The sequence below is a fragment of the Hyperolius riggenbachi genome, chromosome 7 (genome assembly GCF_040937935.1).
Source record: "Hyperolius riggenbachi isolate aHypRig1 chromosome 7, aHypRig1.pri, whole genome shotgun sequence".
NCBI classification, from domain to species: Eukaryota; Metazoa; Chordata; class Amphibia; order Anura; family Hyperoliidae; genus Hyperolius; species Hyperolius riggenbachi.
The window spans coordinates 3,731,917-3,749,931 of NC_090652.1; the positions used below are offsets into that span (position 1 = coordinate 3,731,917).

The 18,015-nt window shown below is 45.4% G+C and overlaps 1 protein-coding gene across 2 annotated transcripts in view; it reads left to right on the plus strand.

Moving 5' to 3' along the window:
• The first annotated feature begins 10,266 nt into the window (after window positions 1–10,266).
• LOC137524056 (neuronal-specific septin-3-like) overlaps window positions 10,267–18,015 on the plus strand; it is a 246,507-nt gene continuing 238,758 nt past the window's right edge. The window contains exon 1 of one of the 2 annotated variants that reach the window (XM_068243489.1): window positions 10,267–10,476. In XM_068243489.1, coding sequence (XP_068099590.1) covers window positions 10,422–10,476 — 55 coding nt within the window. In that variant the 5' untranslated portion in view covers window positions 10,267–10,421. The remainder of the gene's footprint in view (window positions 10,477–18,015) is intronic. The other variant, XM_068243490.1, reaches the window with a different exon arrangement.

Genomic DNA, 18,015 nt, shown 5'->3' on the forward strand with positions numbered 1-18,015 from the left:
TTGCTGTACAAAAAATGATGTACGAAAGCGATCTGAAGTGGGCCCTGGCCTAAGGGCCGGTTTCCATAGGGGGCCACATCCGTATATGAATTAGGACGTGGCACCGCGCAGCTGATAACCTTTTTTATCCTATTGGCACCTCTGTTCACCTCTACGTCATACAAGTCCTCCCTTGCTGGAGGGGTGATACCACTTTTTCTGATCTACAGAGAGCAACTTGTTGACACTAAGGGCGTTTTTGCCTTTTTTTAAGCGCCAGCGATTTTCAAAATTGCCCTAAAAGTACTTGTGCAATGATTCCCTCTGAGAGTGTTCATATCTGAGCGGCTCGATTCCGATCTGCTCACCAAAGCGCTGCCTGGGCCATTATTGGGGTGATTTGCCTATAATGGAAGGTAGAGGGAAATTGCAAAGCGCTTGAAAAAATGCTTGTTATAGTGATTTCCCCGGCGCTTTCATGAATAAATACATTGTATCTATTCATTTCCGGGTGAAAGAGTTCACTGCCTGACTGATGTCAGGAAGTGAAAAACCAGAATCGCTCTGCAAAAGCGCCTGGAAAATCGCTTTATAAAAAATCACAGCGCGCAGGTAAGCGCCGGGAGGCACTAAAATATTTGCTCAAAAAATCAAAACCGCTGGCGTCAGCGATTTCGATTTTAGATGTGAACAACGCCTTAAGGTGGCCATACACTGGCCCAATTCGCGGCCATTTCGACAGCAGATTCGATCCGGGGATCGAATCTGCTGCCAATCGTTCGCGCTAAACGCACCCGCCGATCCGATTTCCTCCCAAAATCGGATCGGTCCGTCGATCGCGCTGAGCGGGAAATTACCCTCGATCGCCCGCGGGTAGGGAGCGCGTCGCTAGCGGCGGCCGATCCGATCAGGTATACATTACCTGAGGCTGGCTCCCGGGCGTCTTCTCCGCGCTGCACCGCTCTGTTCCGGCTCCATCCCGGCGCTTCCTGTCACTGCAGTGACCAGGAAGTTCAATAGAGGGCGCTCTATTTGAACTTCCTGGTCACGAAGTGACACAGGAAGCGCCGGGATGGAGCGGGTGCAGCGCGGAGAAGATGCGGAGAAGACGCCAGGGAGCCAGCGTCAGGTAATGTATGTGCGGGGGGGGGGGGGGGGGGGGGGGAAAGGACAGGCGGCAGCGGCGGCTCCATAGATTGTGATCGGTTTCAGGCTAAAATCGATTCACAATCTGTTTGCAGTAAAGGCAGCCATACGATCCCTCTCTGATCAGATTCGATCAGATAGGGATCTGTCAGCTGGTCGAGCTAATGGCAAATCGACCAGTGTATGGCTACCTTTATCCTGAGTGGGGTCAGGTCTAATCTCCCCGTCTGCCTATACAGTGGTAACCCGTGTCTGTGAGTATATCGATACTAAAGGGGCCCACACACTGGTCGATTTCAGCCATCGATCGATCAGAAATCGATTCTATCAAATTCCTCATTTGATCGATTTGCGGCCGATTTCAAACAATGGCCCATAGAGTTGCATTGAATCTAATGGTGCAATAATGCATTTAGATCGATTTCCAATAGATTTCATTCTGAAATCTATTGGAGATCTGTTCCTAGTGTGTGGTACACATCAGATAGATTCCTGTCAGATTGGACTTGACAGGCATCTGACAGAAATCTATCTGATGGTGGAATCTGCTGCAAATCTATCAGTGTATGGCCACCTTTAAGCCCCATCTACATGATACGATTCTTTGTGCGATTCGATTACAATTCTATTTACGATACAATTAAAGCAAACATCGGGATTCGATTCAGTTTGATTTGCCAGTGTTTTGCAATGGCAAATTGAATTGAATCGAATCCCGATTGGACATGTCGGATTTAATCGATTCGTAAATAGAATCATAATCGAATCGTACAAAGAATCGTATTGTGTAGACTGGGCTTTACACCCTTTCATTTCATGTATTATCAGTACATACTACACCATATCGTGCTCTCGGTGTCGCTTTTTCTGTGATTTATTACACAGGCCCTGAAGGGGATCCCGATTGTATTGATGAAGATCTAGGGTCCGTACGTTGCTTTAATAATATAGATGAAGCCGCTGATAGCGTGAGATGAATTGGCGAGATAACGAGACGCCTGCAGACATCGCTGTTATCGCATACGTGAGCGCAGAGGTCATCTGACAGTACAGTTATCCCATCATTAATCCAGCCTCACTGTAATCACACTGTCCATCCATTATCATTTACCCTGCCGGACTTAATGAATGCTAAAAGCCCATTTAACCTCTGTCCATCCCCTGTCCAGGGCCATCATCAGAGGGTTAGCAGGTTACAGCATTTGGCAGGTCAGTGAGAGGTGTGCAGAGGGAGGGGGGAGGACTCCCAGCAAACAGGCTGGATCAGGAGGGAAGCCACTAATAGCCTTGTACTGGACACACATTACATACATCTGATGGATAACAGACTTCGCCATTTAGTTAAACGACGAGAGACCAATAGACTGGCAGATCAAATGTGACGATTATTGGGCAGATGTCATTTATCGGCCAGTGTGTGCTCGTTCCAGAGAATGGACGCACAGTTTTGGATCATTTGGAATATCAGTGTGTGTGTGTGTTCTTTTTGCCAGAAACTGTTCTTTGACTGATGTTGCTCGTTTGTCTGTGCCAACTTTTATCTAGCATGTATACGGACCTTCACATGTGTGTGGGGGGTGGAGCCTAGCTGTTATAAGGGAGGGACTGCTGCCCGAGGCTGTGCTTGACAAGTTTATCCACATATCTGCAGACTGTTATCTGCGCATCGGGTCTGATCAGTGCTATCCATAATCTGTTCCTCCCTGCAGACCTTTCTGTGCAGCTCACAGTCATAGTATGTGTGTGTCAGGATTACTCTGTTATCTGCGCATCAGGTCTGATCAGTGCTATCCATAATCTGTTCCTCCCTGCAGACCTTTCTGTGCAGCTCACAGTCATAGTATGTGTGTGTCAGAATTACTCTGTTATCTGTTATCTGCGCATCAGGTCTGATCGGTGCTATCCATAATCTGTTCCTCCCTGCAGACCTTTCTGTGCTGCTCACAGTCATAGTATGTGTGTGTCAGGATTACTCTGTTATCTGCGCATCGGGTCTGATCAGTGCTATCCATAATCTGTTCCTCCCTGCAGACCTTTCTGTGCAGCTCACAGTCATAGTATGTGTGTGTCAGGATTACTCTGTTATCTGTTATCTGCGCATCAGGTCTGATCGGTGCTATCCATAATCTGTTCCTCCCTGCAGACCTTTCTGTGCAGCTCACAGTCATAGTATGTGTGTGTCAGGATTACTCTGTTATCTGCGCATCGGGTCTGATCAGTGCTATCCATAATCTGTTCCTCCCTGCAGACCTTTCTGTGCAGCTCACAGTCATAGTATGTGTGTGTCAGAATTACTCTGTTATCTGTTATCTGCACATCAGGTCTGATCAGTGCTATCCATAATCTGTTGCTCCCTGCAGACCTTTCTGTGCTGCTCACAGTCATATTATGTGTGTGTCGGGATTACTCTGTTATCTGTTATCTGCACATCAGGTCTGATCGGTGCTATCCATAATCTGTTCCTTCCTGCAGACCTTTCTGTGCTGCTCACAGTCATAGTATGTGTGTGTCAGAATTACTCTGTTATCTGTTATCTGCGCATCAGGTCTGATCGGTGCTATCCATAATCTGTTCCTCCCTGCAGACCTTTCTGTGCAGCTTACAGTCATAGTATGTGTGTGTCAGAATTACTCTGTTATCTGTTATCTGCGCATCGGGTCTGATCGGTGCTATCCATAATCTGTTACTCCCTGCAGACCTTTCTGTGCAGCTTACAGTCATAGTATGTGTGTGTCAGAATTACTCTGTTATCTGTTATCTGCGCAGCAGGTCTGATCAGTGCTATCCATAATCTGTTCCTCCCTGCAGACCTTTCTGTGCAGCTTACAGTCATAGTATGTGTGTGTCGGGATTACTCTGTTATCTGTTATCTGCGCATCAGGTCTGATCGGTGCTATCCATAATCTGTTCCTCCCTGCAGACCTTTCTGTGCTGCTCACAGTCATAGTATGTGTGTGTCGGGATTACTCTGTTATCTGTTATCTGCGCATCAGGTCTGATCAGTGCTATCCATAATCTGTTCCTCCCTGCAGACCTTTCTGTGCTGCTCACAGTCATAGTATGTGTGTGTCAGAATTACTCTGTTATCTGTTATCTGCGCATCAGGTCTGATCAGTGCTATCCATAATCTGTTCCTCCCTGCAGACCTTTCTGTGCAGCTTACAGTCATAGTATGTGTGTGTCAGAATTACTCTGTTATCTGTTATCTGCGCAGCAGGTCTGATCAGTGCTATCCATAATCTGTTCCTCCCTGCAGACCTTTCTGTGCTGCTCACAGTCATAGTATGTGTGTGTCGGGATTACTCTGTTATCTGTTATCTGCGCATCAGGTCTGATCGGTGCTATCCATAATCTGTTCCTCCCTGCAGACCTTTCTGTGCTGCTCACAGTCATAGTATGTGTGTGTCGGGATTACTCTGTTATCTGTTATCTGCGCATCAGGTCTGATCAGTGCTATCCATAATCTGTTCCTCCCTGCAGACCTTTCTGTGCTGCTCACAGTCATAGTATGTGTGTGTCAGAATTACTCTGTTATCTGTTATCTGCACATCAGGTCTGATCGGTGCTATCCATAATCTGTTCCTCCCTGCAGACCTTTCTGTGCTGCTCACAGTCATAGTATGTGTGTGTCGGGATTACTCTGTTATCTGCACATCAGGTCTGATCAGTGCTATCCATAATCTGTTACTCCCTGCAGACCCATCTGTATTACTCACATTATCTGTTATCTGCGCATCAGGTCTGATCAGTGCTATCCATAATCTGTTGCTCCCTGCAGACCTTTCTGTGCTGCTCACAGTCATAGTATGTGTGTGTCAGGATTACTCTGTTATCTGTTATCTGCGCATCAGGTCTGATCAGTGCTATCCATAATCTGTTCCTCCCTGCAGACCTTTCTGTGCAGCTCACAGTCATACTATGTGTGTCTGTATTACTCACATTATCTGTTATCTGCGCATCAGGTCTGATCGGGGCTATCCATAATCTGTTCCTCCCTGCAGACCTTTCTGTGCTGCTCACAGTCATAGTATGTGTGTGTCAGGATTACTCTGTTATCTGTTATCTGCGCATCGGGTCTGATCAGTGCTATCCATAATCTGTTCCTCCCTGCAGACCTTTCTGTGCTGCTCACAGTCATAGTATGTGTGTGTCAGGATTACTCTGTTATCTGTTATCTGCGTATCAGGTCTGATCGGTGCTATCCATAATCTGTTCCTCCCTGCAGACCTTTCTGTGCTGCTCACAGTCATACTATGTGTGTCAGGATTACTCTGTTATCTGTCATCTGCGCATCAGGTCTTATCGGTGCTATCCATAATCTGTTCCTCCCTGCAGACCTTTCTGTGCAGCTCACAGTCATACTATGTGTGTCTGTATTACTCACATTATCTGTTATCTGCGCATCAGGTCTGATCGGGGCTATCCATAATCTGTTCCTCCCTGCAGACCTTTCTGTGCTGCTCACAGTCATACTATGTGTGTGTCAGGATTACTCTGTGATCTGTTATCTGCGCATCGGGTCTGATCAGTGCTATCCATAATCTGTTCCTCCCTGCAGACCCATCCGGATTACTCACATTATCTGTTATCTGCGCATCAGGTCTGAAGCTTGGTAGCTATGATCTATAAAGGTGGCCATACATCAGGTGACTTGACAACCGATCGACCATCCAATTTGATTATTATAATCGAATTGGATGAAAATCGTTGCTGCCAAGTGCATGCCCGACCGACAAAGCGACCAATTTCGGGACAGAAATTGGTCACTTTGTCTATCGCGTATGCTGCTAGATATCAGACCAAAGTTGCTTGGTCGGGTGCGCGGTGGTATGGTGGCGATTTCCGGAACAAGCGATGCAATGTATAAATGCCCCCCCCCAGCGTATGCATTTATACGTTACCTGTCCTGTAGCAGCCTCCGTGCGGTGTCCCATAACTTCCGGCTGGCTACCTATACACGCTACTAGTGCCTGACGTTATGCGCCGACGTCAGACGCTAGGCGGCAGTAGCGTGTATGGATAGCCGCCCGGAGGTTGCGGACACTGCGCGGAGGCAGCTACAGGACAGGTAACGTATAAATACATACGCAGGGGGTCACATTTATACATTCGGGGGCAGCTGAGGTGCGGATGCGGCGGGCTCAGGCCTCATGCTGAAATCGGACGGGAATCGGCCTGTAGTGTATGGGCAGAATCAACAAGAGACAAATGTATCTCTAATCAGATTCAATTAGAGATAAATGTGTCTCTTTGTTGATTCTGCCCATACACTACAGGTGTATGGCTAGCTTTACTCTCTCATATCTGTTATCTGCACATCAGGTCTGATCAATGTTATCTGTAATCCATTCTTTCCCTACCTGTCCCCTGGAAATCACTTACAGACAGCTGCCCATGACTGTGTGTGACAGGATTACTCATATCTGTTATCTGCACATCAGGTCTGATCAGTGTTATCTGTAATCCATTCTTTCCCTACCTGTCCCCTGGAAATCACTTACAGACAGCTGCCCATGACTGTGTGTGACAGGATTACTCATATCTGTTATCTGCACATCAGGTCTGATCGGTGTTATCTGTAATCCATTCTTTCCCCACCTGTACCCTGGAAATCACTTACAGGCAGCTGCCCATGATTGTGTGTGACAGTATTACTCATATCTGTTATCTGCATATCAGGTCTGATCAGTGTTATCTGTAATCCATTCTTTCCCCACCTGTACCCTGGAAATCACTTACAGGCAGCTGCCCATGACAGTGTGTGACAGGATTACTCATATCTGTTATCTGCATATCAGGTCTGATCAGTGTTATCTGTAATCCATTCTTTCCCCACCTGTACCCTGGAAATCACTTACAGACAGCTGCCCATGATTGTGTGTGACAGGATTACTCATATCTGTTATCTGCACATTGGGTCTGATCGGTGTTATCTGTAATCCATTCTTTCCCTGCCTGTACCCTGGAAATCACTTACAGACAGCTGCCCATGATTGTGTGTGACAGGATTACTCATATCTGTTATCTGCACATCAGGTCTGATCAGTGTTATCTGTAATCCATTCTTTCCCTGCCTGTACCCTGGAAATCACTTACAGTCAGCTGCCCATGATTGTGTGTGACAGGATTACTCATATCTGTTATCTGCACATTGGGTCTGATCGGTGTTATCTGTAATCCATTCTTTCCCTGCCTGTACCCTGGAAATCACTTACAGACAGCTGCCCATGATTGTGTGTGACAGGATTACTCATATCTGTTATATCTGATTAGTGCTATCTATAACCCATTCATTTTGTGCATTTCCTAAGCAAACTCAGTCCATAACTTATTGACCATAAAAGCTCGTACACACGTTGGATTTTCGCAAACGACCCGTTATTTGGACGTTTGAATGACCGGTCGTTTGGTTGTCACATCGGGCGTGTGTACAGTCTGTCGTTCAGCTGATAAAACCGGACTTTGAACGATCCGCCAAGGGGACAGACTGTACACGCCAAGCGGATCGCTCAAATCCAGTCTTATCAGCTGAACAGCTTTGGGGGTGTCGTCCCGTTTGTCACTCATCCTGATATCGTTAGTCGTTACTGCCATGCACCCTGACATCTTCCCGCATGTCCAATCCATACATGCGACCAATTTCGGCCCGAAATTGGTTGCATCGTTGATCAGGCAATGCTCTTGCTGGCACTGATTTTCATCCAATTCCACAATAATTATTGAATCAGATGATCGATTGGCCACCAAGTTAATCAATATATGGCTACCTTAAAAGAAGCATCTAGATTTTTTTTTTTAAAAAACAAAGCAGATCTACCTACCGGGGCTTCCTCCAGCCTCTGGCAGCTTAAGTAGATCTGCTTTAAAGAAAAAAAAACAAAAAAAACACCCTGGCTGTTTCCTTTAAGGATGCGTACACACGCCCAACTGAAGTCGCCCATTGGGGTTCCGTAGCTGATCCCCTTGAGCGACATCACTGGGCCAGGCTACACACACGCGTGTCAGTTGTGTAGCTGATGACGTGCTGTGTTGCTATGCAGAAGGGGGAGGGTTGTGAGCAGCGCCTGTGTGATGTCACAGCGCGGGGGAGGGGGGAGCGGCGCAAACAATGGAATCGGTTGTGGGATCGGCATCGCTGAGGTTGAATAGATCCGCCAGGTGGAACGATCGCGGTTTGTGGGTCAGCAGCTGCCGTACACACGACGGATTGTCGGCTGAAGCGGTCGCTATCAGCTGCCTAGGATAACCCACCAATCTGTTATCTGCACACCAGGCCTGATCAATGCCATCTGTAATCCATTATTTTCCTGTAGGGATGACATCACAATCCCATTCTGTGAATTTGCGTTCGCCGCACATATAGCGCACGTTGATGGCAGTTGACTTGCAGTTATTATGGGGTTGTTTTTTTTCAGTTGTGCTTTTTCTGCAGAAAAAAAGTGCCCAAGTACGTTTTTTTTTTTCCTGAACGGAAATGCGTTTCACATATAATGTAAATCAATGAAAACGCATTGGTTAGGTGATAATTGCATCCAGTTTTCAAGTTAATGCCCCCAAAAAATTACATAAAAATGCCATCGAACAAAAGAAGAATCGCATCTGAAAAACGCAGAATCGCCAATATGAAAACAAAGACGCAGCCAGAAATCGCTGCGATAAGTGTAAAGGCAGCTTTAAGGCCTATACACACCATGCAATTTCCCTGCCACAGATCGATCAATCATTTCTGGCAAGTCCGATCTGTGAGCAATCGAGAACGGGATCAATCTCGAGATCAGTACTGTAGAAAATCGATCCCTTACTCAATCAGAAGCAGATACGACCTGCTGGAAATTATCAATCGATCCATCGATGCGCAAATGCTGACCGATCGTCCGATTTCCGTACGAAATCGATCGATCCCGTCGATCTGTCCGCGTGGAAAATTTTGATAGATTGCCGGCGGGTTGGGAGTGCGTCAATAGCGGCGTTCGAATGTCCGACAACCGACACTAGCGACAATACATTAGCTGTTCCGCCGGCGTGTGTCCCCGCTGTCCCTTCTCTGTGCTGGACTCCGGCTAGCTTCACTTACTTCCTGTTGGGGGGAGTTTGAACAGTAGAGCGCCCTCTACTGTTTAAACTTCCGCCGACAGGAAGTAAAGTAAAGCTGAAGCCCAGAGCGGAGAAGGGACAGCGGAGACCGGGGGACTCGCGCCGGCCGGATCAGGTAATGTATGCGAGTTGGGGGAGTGGGGGGCGACAGCGGCAGCTCCACAGATTGTGAATCGGTTTCATAGTGAAATCGATTCAAAATCTGTTTGCAGTGTAGGCAGCCAATAGATCCCTCTCCGATCAGATTCAATCACAGAGGGCTGTATCTGCTGGTCGATCTGGTGGCAATCGACCAGTGTATGGCAGCCTTATATTATCTTTTCCCATTGTTCCCTATGCGAAATCGAGCGCGGAATCGATCAGGCCGGAGATCGGACATGTCGGAAATTATCAATCGAGCCATCTAAATGGCTGAAAAACGTACCGTGTATTCCCAGCATTAAGCAGGCTTCTGTATCCATTTAAATTACAACAGCAATTTTTCTCCTATGAGATATAAAAAGAAATTACGTAATGTCATTAAAAGGACAGAAAAAAATCCCCGTCACTCTTTGCTAAGCTGTCAATGAATAAATAAAATAAACCTATTTCTATTGACTTATTTTTGTGCCTGCAGGAAGGGTGGCCGCGGGAGCTTGCAATCTAACGGAAACAAAACAAAACAAAAAGTTATCTGAAGTGATTTCCTTCTCTAAAGATAGAACAATGTGTTTCTTCATCTCTCTGGAGTAAAAAGAGTTAAAGGGAACATTGTTGGATCTGGCCAAAAAAAAAAAAAAAATCCCCCCCCTCCCCCCTTTCCCTCTCCCCCCTCCTAACATCCAGATGTGCACATCACACAGGGAGAGGGAGAGATTGGGGATTCCTACAAGGTATGTGAGGGGTGGGAGGGGGGCCTGGTGTAACTGATCCCTCTGCAGGGTGGGAGGGTGTGGGGCCCGCCTCCCTTTACTCTCACACCACAAGCTGGAGCCTTCATTCTGAGCAGTCAGGGCTGTGAGTGCCAGAGCTCAGGACAAACCAGGGGACCCTCTACTGTACTCCCCCCAATAACTGCCCCCCAAACATCTTCCTGCAGCCCTTCCCCCACTCACCCCTCCTGGACGTAGCCCATGTGGGACCCTGCCTGCCGTGGCCCCAGCGCTTAGACCGTGACTACCGCAGGGGGGCTTTCGGGATTCGCCGCAGAAAAGGGGGTCAACATGACGCATCTGTCCGTCAACGATCACTTGGAGGGGATCCTCTCCGACTTCGAGGGTAAGCCAAACTTTTTTAGAGAAAACTTTTTTTTTTTAAATATATAAATTCTAAGTATTGTTATGTTACTGTAGATTTTTATACTAAGTAAAATGTGGAAATTGTATGAATAGTGTGTGGTCTATCGCTCTGGGTACCCGGTACACAGCGAGCGAGCGATAGATCGATATTCAGATCTGAAAGCTAGCGTACAAAAGTAGGTGATTGTTCTTTAAATTCTGATCAGATTTCCAATCGCTTTCCCGACGGGATAGCGATCGAAGATGAATCAACAGGAAATACACTCGGAACGATAGCCAGTATTTTGATCGATACGTTCCAGCCTGTCTGATCTGCTTCCAATCAGGAAAAAACCGATTTTCAGCTTGGGATCGGTCGCTAGCAATCAGTCGGCTGTATATTGTCTCCCAGATCCGATCAATTCTTCGGTCGTAAATAGTATCTGAAGAGAAGATTGCATGGCCTGTACCTAACGGCTAGAGATAGAGATTGATGCCTCACTGTTGCTAGCCTGGCGTTGTGGAACTACAAGTCTCAGCATGCATCAGTTGTGCTTGTTGTTATATGGTGGTATAGTGGCGGTTTGATGGGGTGAAGCAGCGGGCAGAATGTTGGGGTTGCGTTGGCGCTGGTGTGGGTACAGCACACGGCGGAAGATTGATATGATTGCATTGCTGTGATTGGAGGATATCTTATAATAATGTCTCTCTGCTCCGAGGTCCTCCCAGGCACCCATCGATTATCGTCAGACGTCTGGCTACAAGTGGCCATACACCATTCAACCAAAACTTTCAATCTTCCCATTTTCTTCAATAATAACGATCAGCTTAATGAAATGGGTTTTTTTTTTTTTAATCAGAAAATTGATCGCTTTTCCTGAATGTTCGATCTCCTGATCTATCTGCCATGGTGGAAAATTCAGATTGATATAAAAATAAAGTTGAATAGTGTATGGTAGATTGATTGGATTTTTCCAAACAATACAATCATTCAAGAAAACTGATTACATGTAAAAGATCTAAAGTGATAATTGAACAGTGTGTGGCCAGTCGCGGCTCGATATTCCAGCACATGCGATCGATTAGCTCTAACGTGCCAGCGATCTATATAGATTGACGGATTCCTGATTGGCCGCAGACAGCGTACTGTCAATGGCTGTGACATGTATCGGTTACACTGACAGCAGAGGTCCGTTGCCATGGCGCGCCGGCTGCCAGTATGACATCACCCTCTGTTTATGGCACAGGGTGGCAGAGATCAGGTCCGCACTGCTCACAGAGTTCAGGAAGTTTTGTGTTGAAGTTTTCAGTGTACAGGAGGACTATATAAATGTGTTATACCAGGGCCTTGATCAGTAATACAACATTAGCTCTGTTTAAGATAAAGGATTGTGTAATTCACTACAGACAATGTAAACTTTAGCACAGTGCCTATACTGATTGTAAAGTAGCTGCAGCGTGTGCCATTTTTTTAAAATTATTTTTTTCTGTAAAATGTGGTTTTGAACTTTTTCTACTGTTTCTATGGCTGTATATTGTCTCTACCCTCCATATCATCCCTCTGCAGCTCTTATCTGCACTTCAGTACATGCTGAGTGTTGTCCACTGGTGATCCATTTAAAGTGGACCTGAACTCTTGCATGGGACGGTAGGAAAACATAGAGGAATCCACCCTGTATGTATTTAGAGAGTTGAGCCTGTCTAATTCCCCCTCATCTGTGACTAATCACAACTGTAATGTTATCCCTCTGCTGTGTCAGTTGGCTGCCTCAGCAGAGCAGCTCATTTAAAAGCACAGGATGTTAAGCCTATGTCTGCTTCCATGAAAGCAGGAAGTAGCCTCACTGCAGATTTATGGCAGGATTTGTATCAGCTGTAACAAAGAAATGTTTTTTATTTAAAGGTGATTATGCTGTTGCTTATCTTTGAGAGTTCTGAATTCAAGTCCGCTTTAAAAAAAAAGGTAAACAACGACAGCGACAAGTTTGTATTTTACAATAGAGAATCATTGAAGTATATTGCATTATTGATGAGAACTTCTTTATTTAAAAAGCGCATAAGTCGGATACTTCCCTCGGTAGAGAGGGTCTCAGCGCTGGATCGGGGGGTCTCTAGGACGTGGGAGGAGCCTCGAGCCCACCGATCCTGCGCTGGGACCCTCTGATAGTCCGGGGCTGGGCTGCTGTTCATGGCTGCACTACGCAGGCGAATCCCGACCCGTCTGACAACATTCATTGTCTGTGTGTGCACCCCTTGTACGGACCGCTTAGTTTTCATGTGACCGTTTAGTGATCGATGGGATTGGCTCACAGTGGTCACCTGGTACAGAGCCAATGGCTCCTCCCCCATAGGAGGAATCTGGCCTGTCACATGACAGCCGTCTCTGATTGCGCAATCAATGAGCAGCGATCGGTTGGGGAGCGCAGGAAGCCGCGGTGTAGAATCAGCACCGGATCAGAACCAGAGAGCCACAGATGCGGTGCAGATTCTACCTACCGCCCCTAAACTATGTTTCCAACTCTAGGGGGTGGTAGAGGTCTCGATCGCACTGGGGCCCTTGGGCCAGAGGGGTCCCTTAGGGCCCATTCTCAGCCTCAGTATTAGCTCTCTATTGGTCCTGTGCAGGTAATGATCACTTCTATAGATGCTTGGAATAATAGTAATCGCATATCTCCCTCTGTCCCTCTTTCTATGTAAATATATATATATTTCTCTACTAAAAATGTGTTTGATTGACTCTAAACTTTATTCCCATCCTTTAAATTGATATATTACTAATTGTAAAATGTTAACATGAAGGGAAATGAACCAGGATAGAAAGGACCAGTGTGGTTTGAATTATAAAACAACATATTATTCTCATGAAATCTTTATGGGATGCGCGACTAGGGGTGAGACAGGGGCGTGATATGGGGTGTGGCTTAAGTGTCCCTCTTTCTCATCTCAAAAAGATGGGAGGTATGTAATCAGTAACAAGCTGCCCCCCATCACTTCTTGCACCTCTGACACTGTAGTTGCCATTGGCAGGTTTTGGTGCGCCGTATCAATTGCTATGTATAGAGTGCTTAGGGGGCCCAGTGTGAAACTTGCACCGGGGCCCACAGCTTCTTAGCTACAACACTGCTCTGTAGCATTCTTCTACTTACAGAGACTGCCCCCCTGCATGGAATCTTGTCTGTTGTGCTCCAGTAATCACTCTGCATTGTAGCACAACAGTTTCGGGGTGACCTGATGACATCATCAGATGACGTCATCACTGTACTCTCGCTGCACTATACTAGCAGCAAGGCTCTTGGGAGGAGTTTAAAGGGAACACGAGGTGAGAGGTATATGGAGGCTGCCATATTTATTTCCTTGTAAACAATGCCAGTTACCTGACAGCCCTGCTGGTCCTCTGCCTCTAATACTGTTAGCCATAGCCCCTGAACAAGCATGCAGCAGATCAGGTTCTCTATGACTCAGCTGACTCTCTTTCACTGGATTAGCCATATGCTTGTTCCAGGGTTTTGACTCAGACACTACTTATGGCAGAAGATCAACAGGACTGCCGCCTGCCAGACAACTGGCATTGTTTATAAGAAAATAGATATGGCAGCCTCCTTATCCCTCTCGCCTCGGGTTCCCCTTAAGCTGCCTGTCCGACACAGGACTACACCTCCCATGGTCCTTAGCAGGGACTGCTGGTATGACAATGGCGTCTGTGATGTGTGGACGCCATGTTTGGATGGATAGACTCCAATCACAACAATTCCCCCTCATCCTCACGCCAAACACAGCAACGCGACCACTTTCATTTTTTCCAGCAACTTCCTCAGGAAAAAACTTTGGATCTACGTTCAAATGTGCAGAAAATGGTGCCATAGGTCAGTACCAGCTCTGGGCCCATCTATGATGGGTTAGGGTTAAGATTTGGTGGAAGCTAGTGTCAACCAGGCCCCTAGTCTCTCTTCAGGCCCTAGGCACCTGTCTAAGATGCCCTGTGGGTGATCCGGCTCACATGCTACAGATTCCCATGCTCTCCAGATAACCTCTTCCCTCTGGGGTTCAGCTTCAGAAAATCTAGTCTGTTTGTTTAGCGTTTCTTCTTCTGAAGAGAAGATAACGATCTATCTTAGATGAAGGCTCACACATGCATCCTCCTTTCTTTGTTCCCATCATTGCTCTGTAATAATCGCACACGATAATGTCCTGCGTAGGCGGCGGTTTCCTGCCCGTGTGACCGCGGATCTATGAGAGCCGCGTTTTTCCCGTCTTTGTACCCAGATGAGATCGCAGATTGTGACATGTGGAGCGGATGTTGTACGGGGCGGAGCAAAGTGCGTAATGAGAGGGGGCGGGCAGAGCGTGGAGGTTGTTTCTGGATGTTATCGGTTGCTTCTGCCAATTGTAATCTGACGTGTGTACAGGGCTTAAAGGGGAACTGAACCAAGAGGGATATGAAGGCTGTCATATTTATTTCCTTTTAAGCAATACCAGTTTCTTGGCTGTCCTGCTGATCCTCTGCCTCTAATACTTTCAGCCACAGCCCCTGAACAAGCATGCAGCAGATCAGATGTTTCTGACATCATTGTCAGATCTGACAAGATTAGCCACATGCTTGTTTCTGGTGTGTGATTGAGACACTACTGCAGCCAAATAGATCAGCAGGACTGCCAGGCAACTGGTATTGTTTAACAGTATATCAATATGGCATATAGCCCCCATATCCTTCTCACTTCAGGTGTCCTTTAAGTGTACAAAACAACCTTCACAACTATCCGCTGTACTCTCTTAGCTGTCTTCCTTGGGGGGCTCAATCAGAAGGCATAATATCCAATCACTTAAAATAATTATTCATAATGAATAGTTTCACTGAACTCACATTTATTATAAGCACACATTAATGCCAATCTGCAGTCCAATATAATCAGAAAAGATGAAATAAACATTTACATGCAGCGTTAATTAAAGCGGACCCTGCAGGTAAGAGTTGATATTATCTTTTCTGATTGGTTAGGTAGCACCTGTATATTAATAAATGTAACGATCCCTGGAGAGTATGCTCCGCCCCCCACCCAACTGGTTTCGTCTGTAAGATTTCCCAAGGTGCACTTCAGGGGTGTTGGATTCCTTAGCAGGATACAGATGCTTGTATTACTCAGAAGAAGCATGGTTTATAGGAGGTTTAGCAGAGCTCAGACTGAATAGTATTATGTAGTAAATAATATTAACCCTTACAATTTCCGTGGCTAGTCATGCTTCTTTCATCTTGCTAATAGTAAATTAATAATCCTTTAGCCAAGTATCCCTTCCAATACCTGTAGTACAACATGATCTTTGGAGATCGTTCCTGGAGACATTTATGCACAGTCCATGTAGACGGTGGGCAGAGAGGAGACCCTTATATCGTACCATCCGATAGCACTGACATCTCCTGCAGCACATTGCAGAGTACATAGTCATGTCACTGACTGTCCTCAGAGGAGCTCACAATCTAATCCTACCATAGTCATAGTTTAATGTCTTACCATATTATTATGTATTTATATAGCACTGACATCTTCTGCAGCACATTACAGAGTACATAGTCATGTCATTGACTGTCCTCAGAGGAGCTCACAATCTAATCCTACCATAGTCATAGTTTAATGTCCTACCATATTATTATTATGTATTTATATAGCACTGACATCTTCTGCAGCACATTACAGAGTACATAGTCATGTCACTGACTGTCCTCAGAGGAGCTCACAATTTAATCCTACTATAGTCATAGTCTAATGTCCTACCATATTATTATTATGTATTTATATAGCACTGACATCTTCTGCAGCACATTACAGAGTACATAGTCATGTCACTGACTGTCCTCAGAGGAGCTCACAATCTAATCCTACCATAGTCATAGTCTAATGTCCTACCATATTATTATTATGTATTTATATAATAATAATAATAATCTGAACATTTATATAGCGCTTTTCTCCTGTCGGACTCAAAGCGCTCAAGAGCTGCAGCCACTGGGAAGCGCTCACAAGGCCACCCTGCAGTGTTAGGGAGTCTTGCCTTGAACTCCTTACTGAATAGGTACTTGACCTAGCCAGGATTTGAACCCTGGTCTCCCATGTCAAAGGCAGAGCCCTTATATAGCACTGACATCTCCTACAGCACATTACAGAATACATAGTCATGTCACTGACTGTCCTCAGAGGAGCTCACACTCTAATCCTACCATAGTCATAGTCTAATGTCCTACCATATTATTATTATGTATTTGTATAGCACTGACATCTTCTGCAGCACTGTACAGAGTACATAGTCATGTCACTGACTGTCCTCAGAGGAGCTCACACTCTAATCCCACCATAGTCATAGTCTAATGTCCTACCATATTATTATTATGTATTTATATAGCACTGACATCTCCTGCAGCACTGTACAGAGTACATAGTCATGTCACTGACTGTCCTCAGAGGAGCTCACACTCTAATCCTACCATAGTCATAGTGTAATGTCCTACCATATTATTATTATTATGTATTTATATAGCACTGACATCTTCTGCAGCACATTACAGAGTACATAGTCATGTCACTGACTGTCCTCAGAGGAGCTCACAGTCTAATCCTACCATAGTCATAGTGTAATGTCCTACCATATTATTATTATGTATTTATATAGCACTGACATCTCCTGCAGCACTGTACAGAGTACATAGTCATGTCACTGACTGTCCTCAGAGGAGCTCACAATCTAATCCTAGTATAGTCATAGTCTAATGTCTTACCATATTATTATGTATTTATATAGCACTGACATCTTCTGCAGCACATTACAGAGTACATAGTCATGTCACTGACTGTCCTCAGAGGAGCTCACAATCTAATACTAGTATAGTCATAGTCTAATGTCTTACCATATTATTATGTATTTATATAGCACTGACATCTTCTGCAGCACATTACAGAATACATAGTCATGTCACTGACTGTCCTCAGAGGAGCTTACAATCTAATCCTACTATAGTCATAGTCTAATGTCCTACCATATTATTATTATGTATTTATATAATAATAATAATAATAATAATAATAATAATCTGAACATTTATAGAGCGCTTTTCTCCTGTCGGACTCAAAGCGCTCAAGAGCTGCAGCCACTGGGAAGCGCTCACAAGGCCACCCTGCAGTGTTAGGGAGTCTTGCCTTGAACTCCTTACTGAATAGGTACTTGACCTAGCCAGGATTCGAACCCTGGTCTCCCATGTCAAAGGCAGAGCCCTTATATAGCACTGACATCTCCTACAGTACATTACAGAGTACATAGTCATGTCACTGACTGTCCTCAGAGGAGCTCACAATCTAATCCTACCATAGTCATAGTCTAATGTGCTACCATATTATTATTATTATGTATTTATATAGCACTGACATCTTCTGCAGCACATTACAGAGTACATAGTCATGTCACTGACTGTCCTCAGAGGAGCTCACACTCTAATCCCACCATAGTCATAGTCTAATGTCCTACCATATTATTATTGTGTATTTATATAGCACTA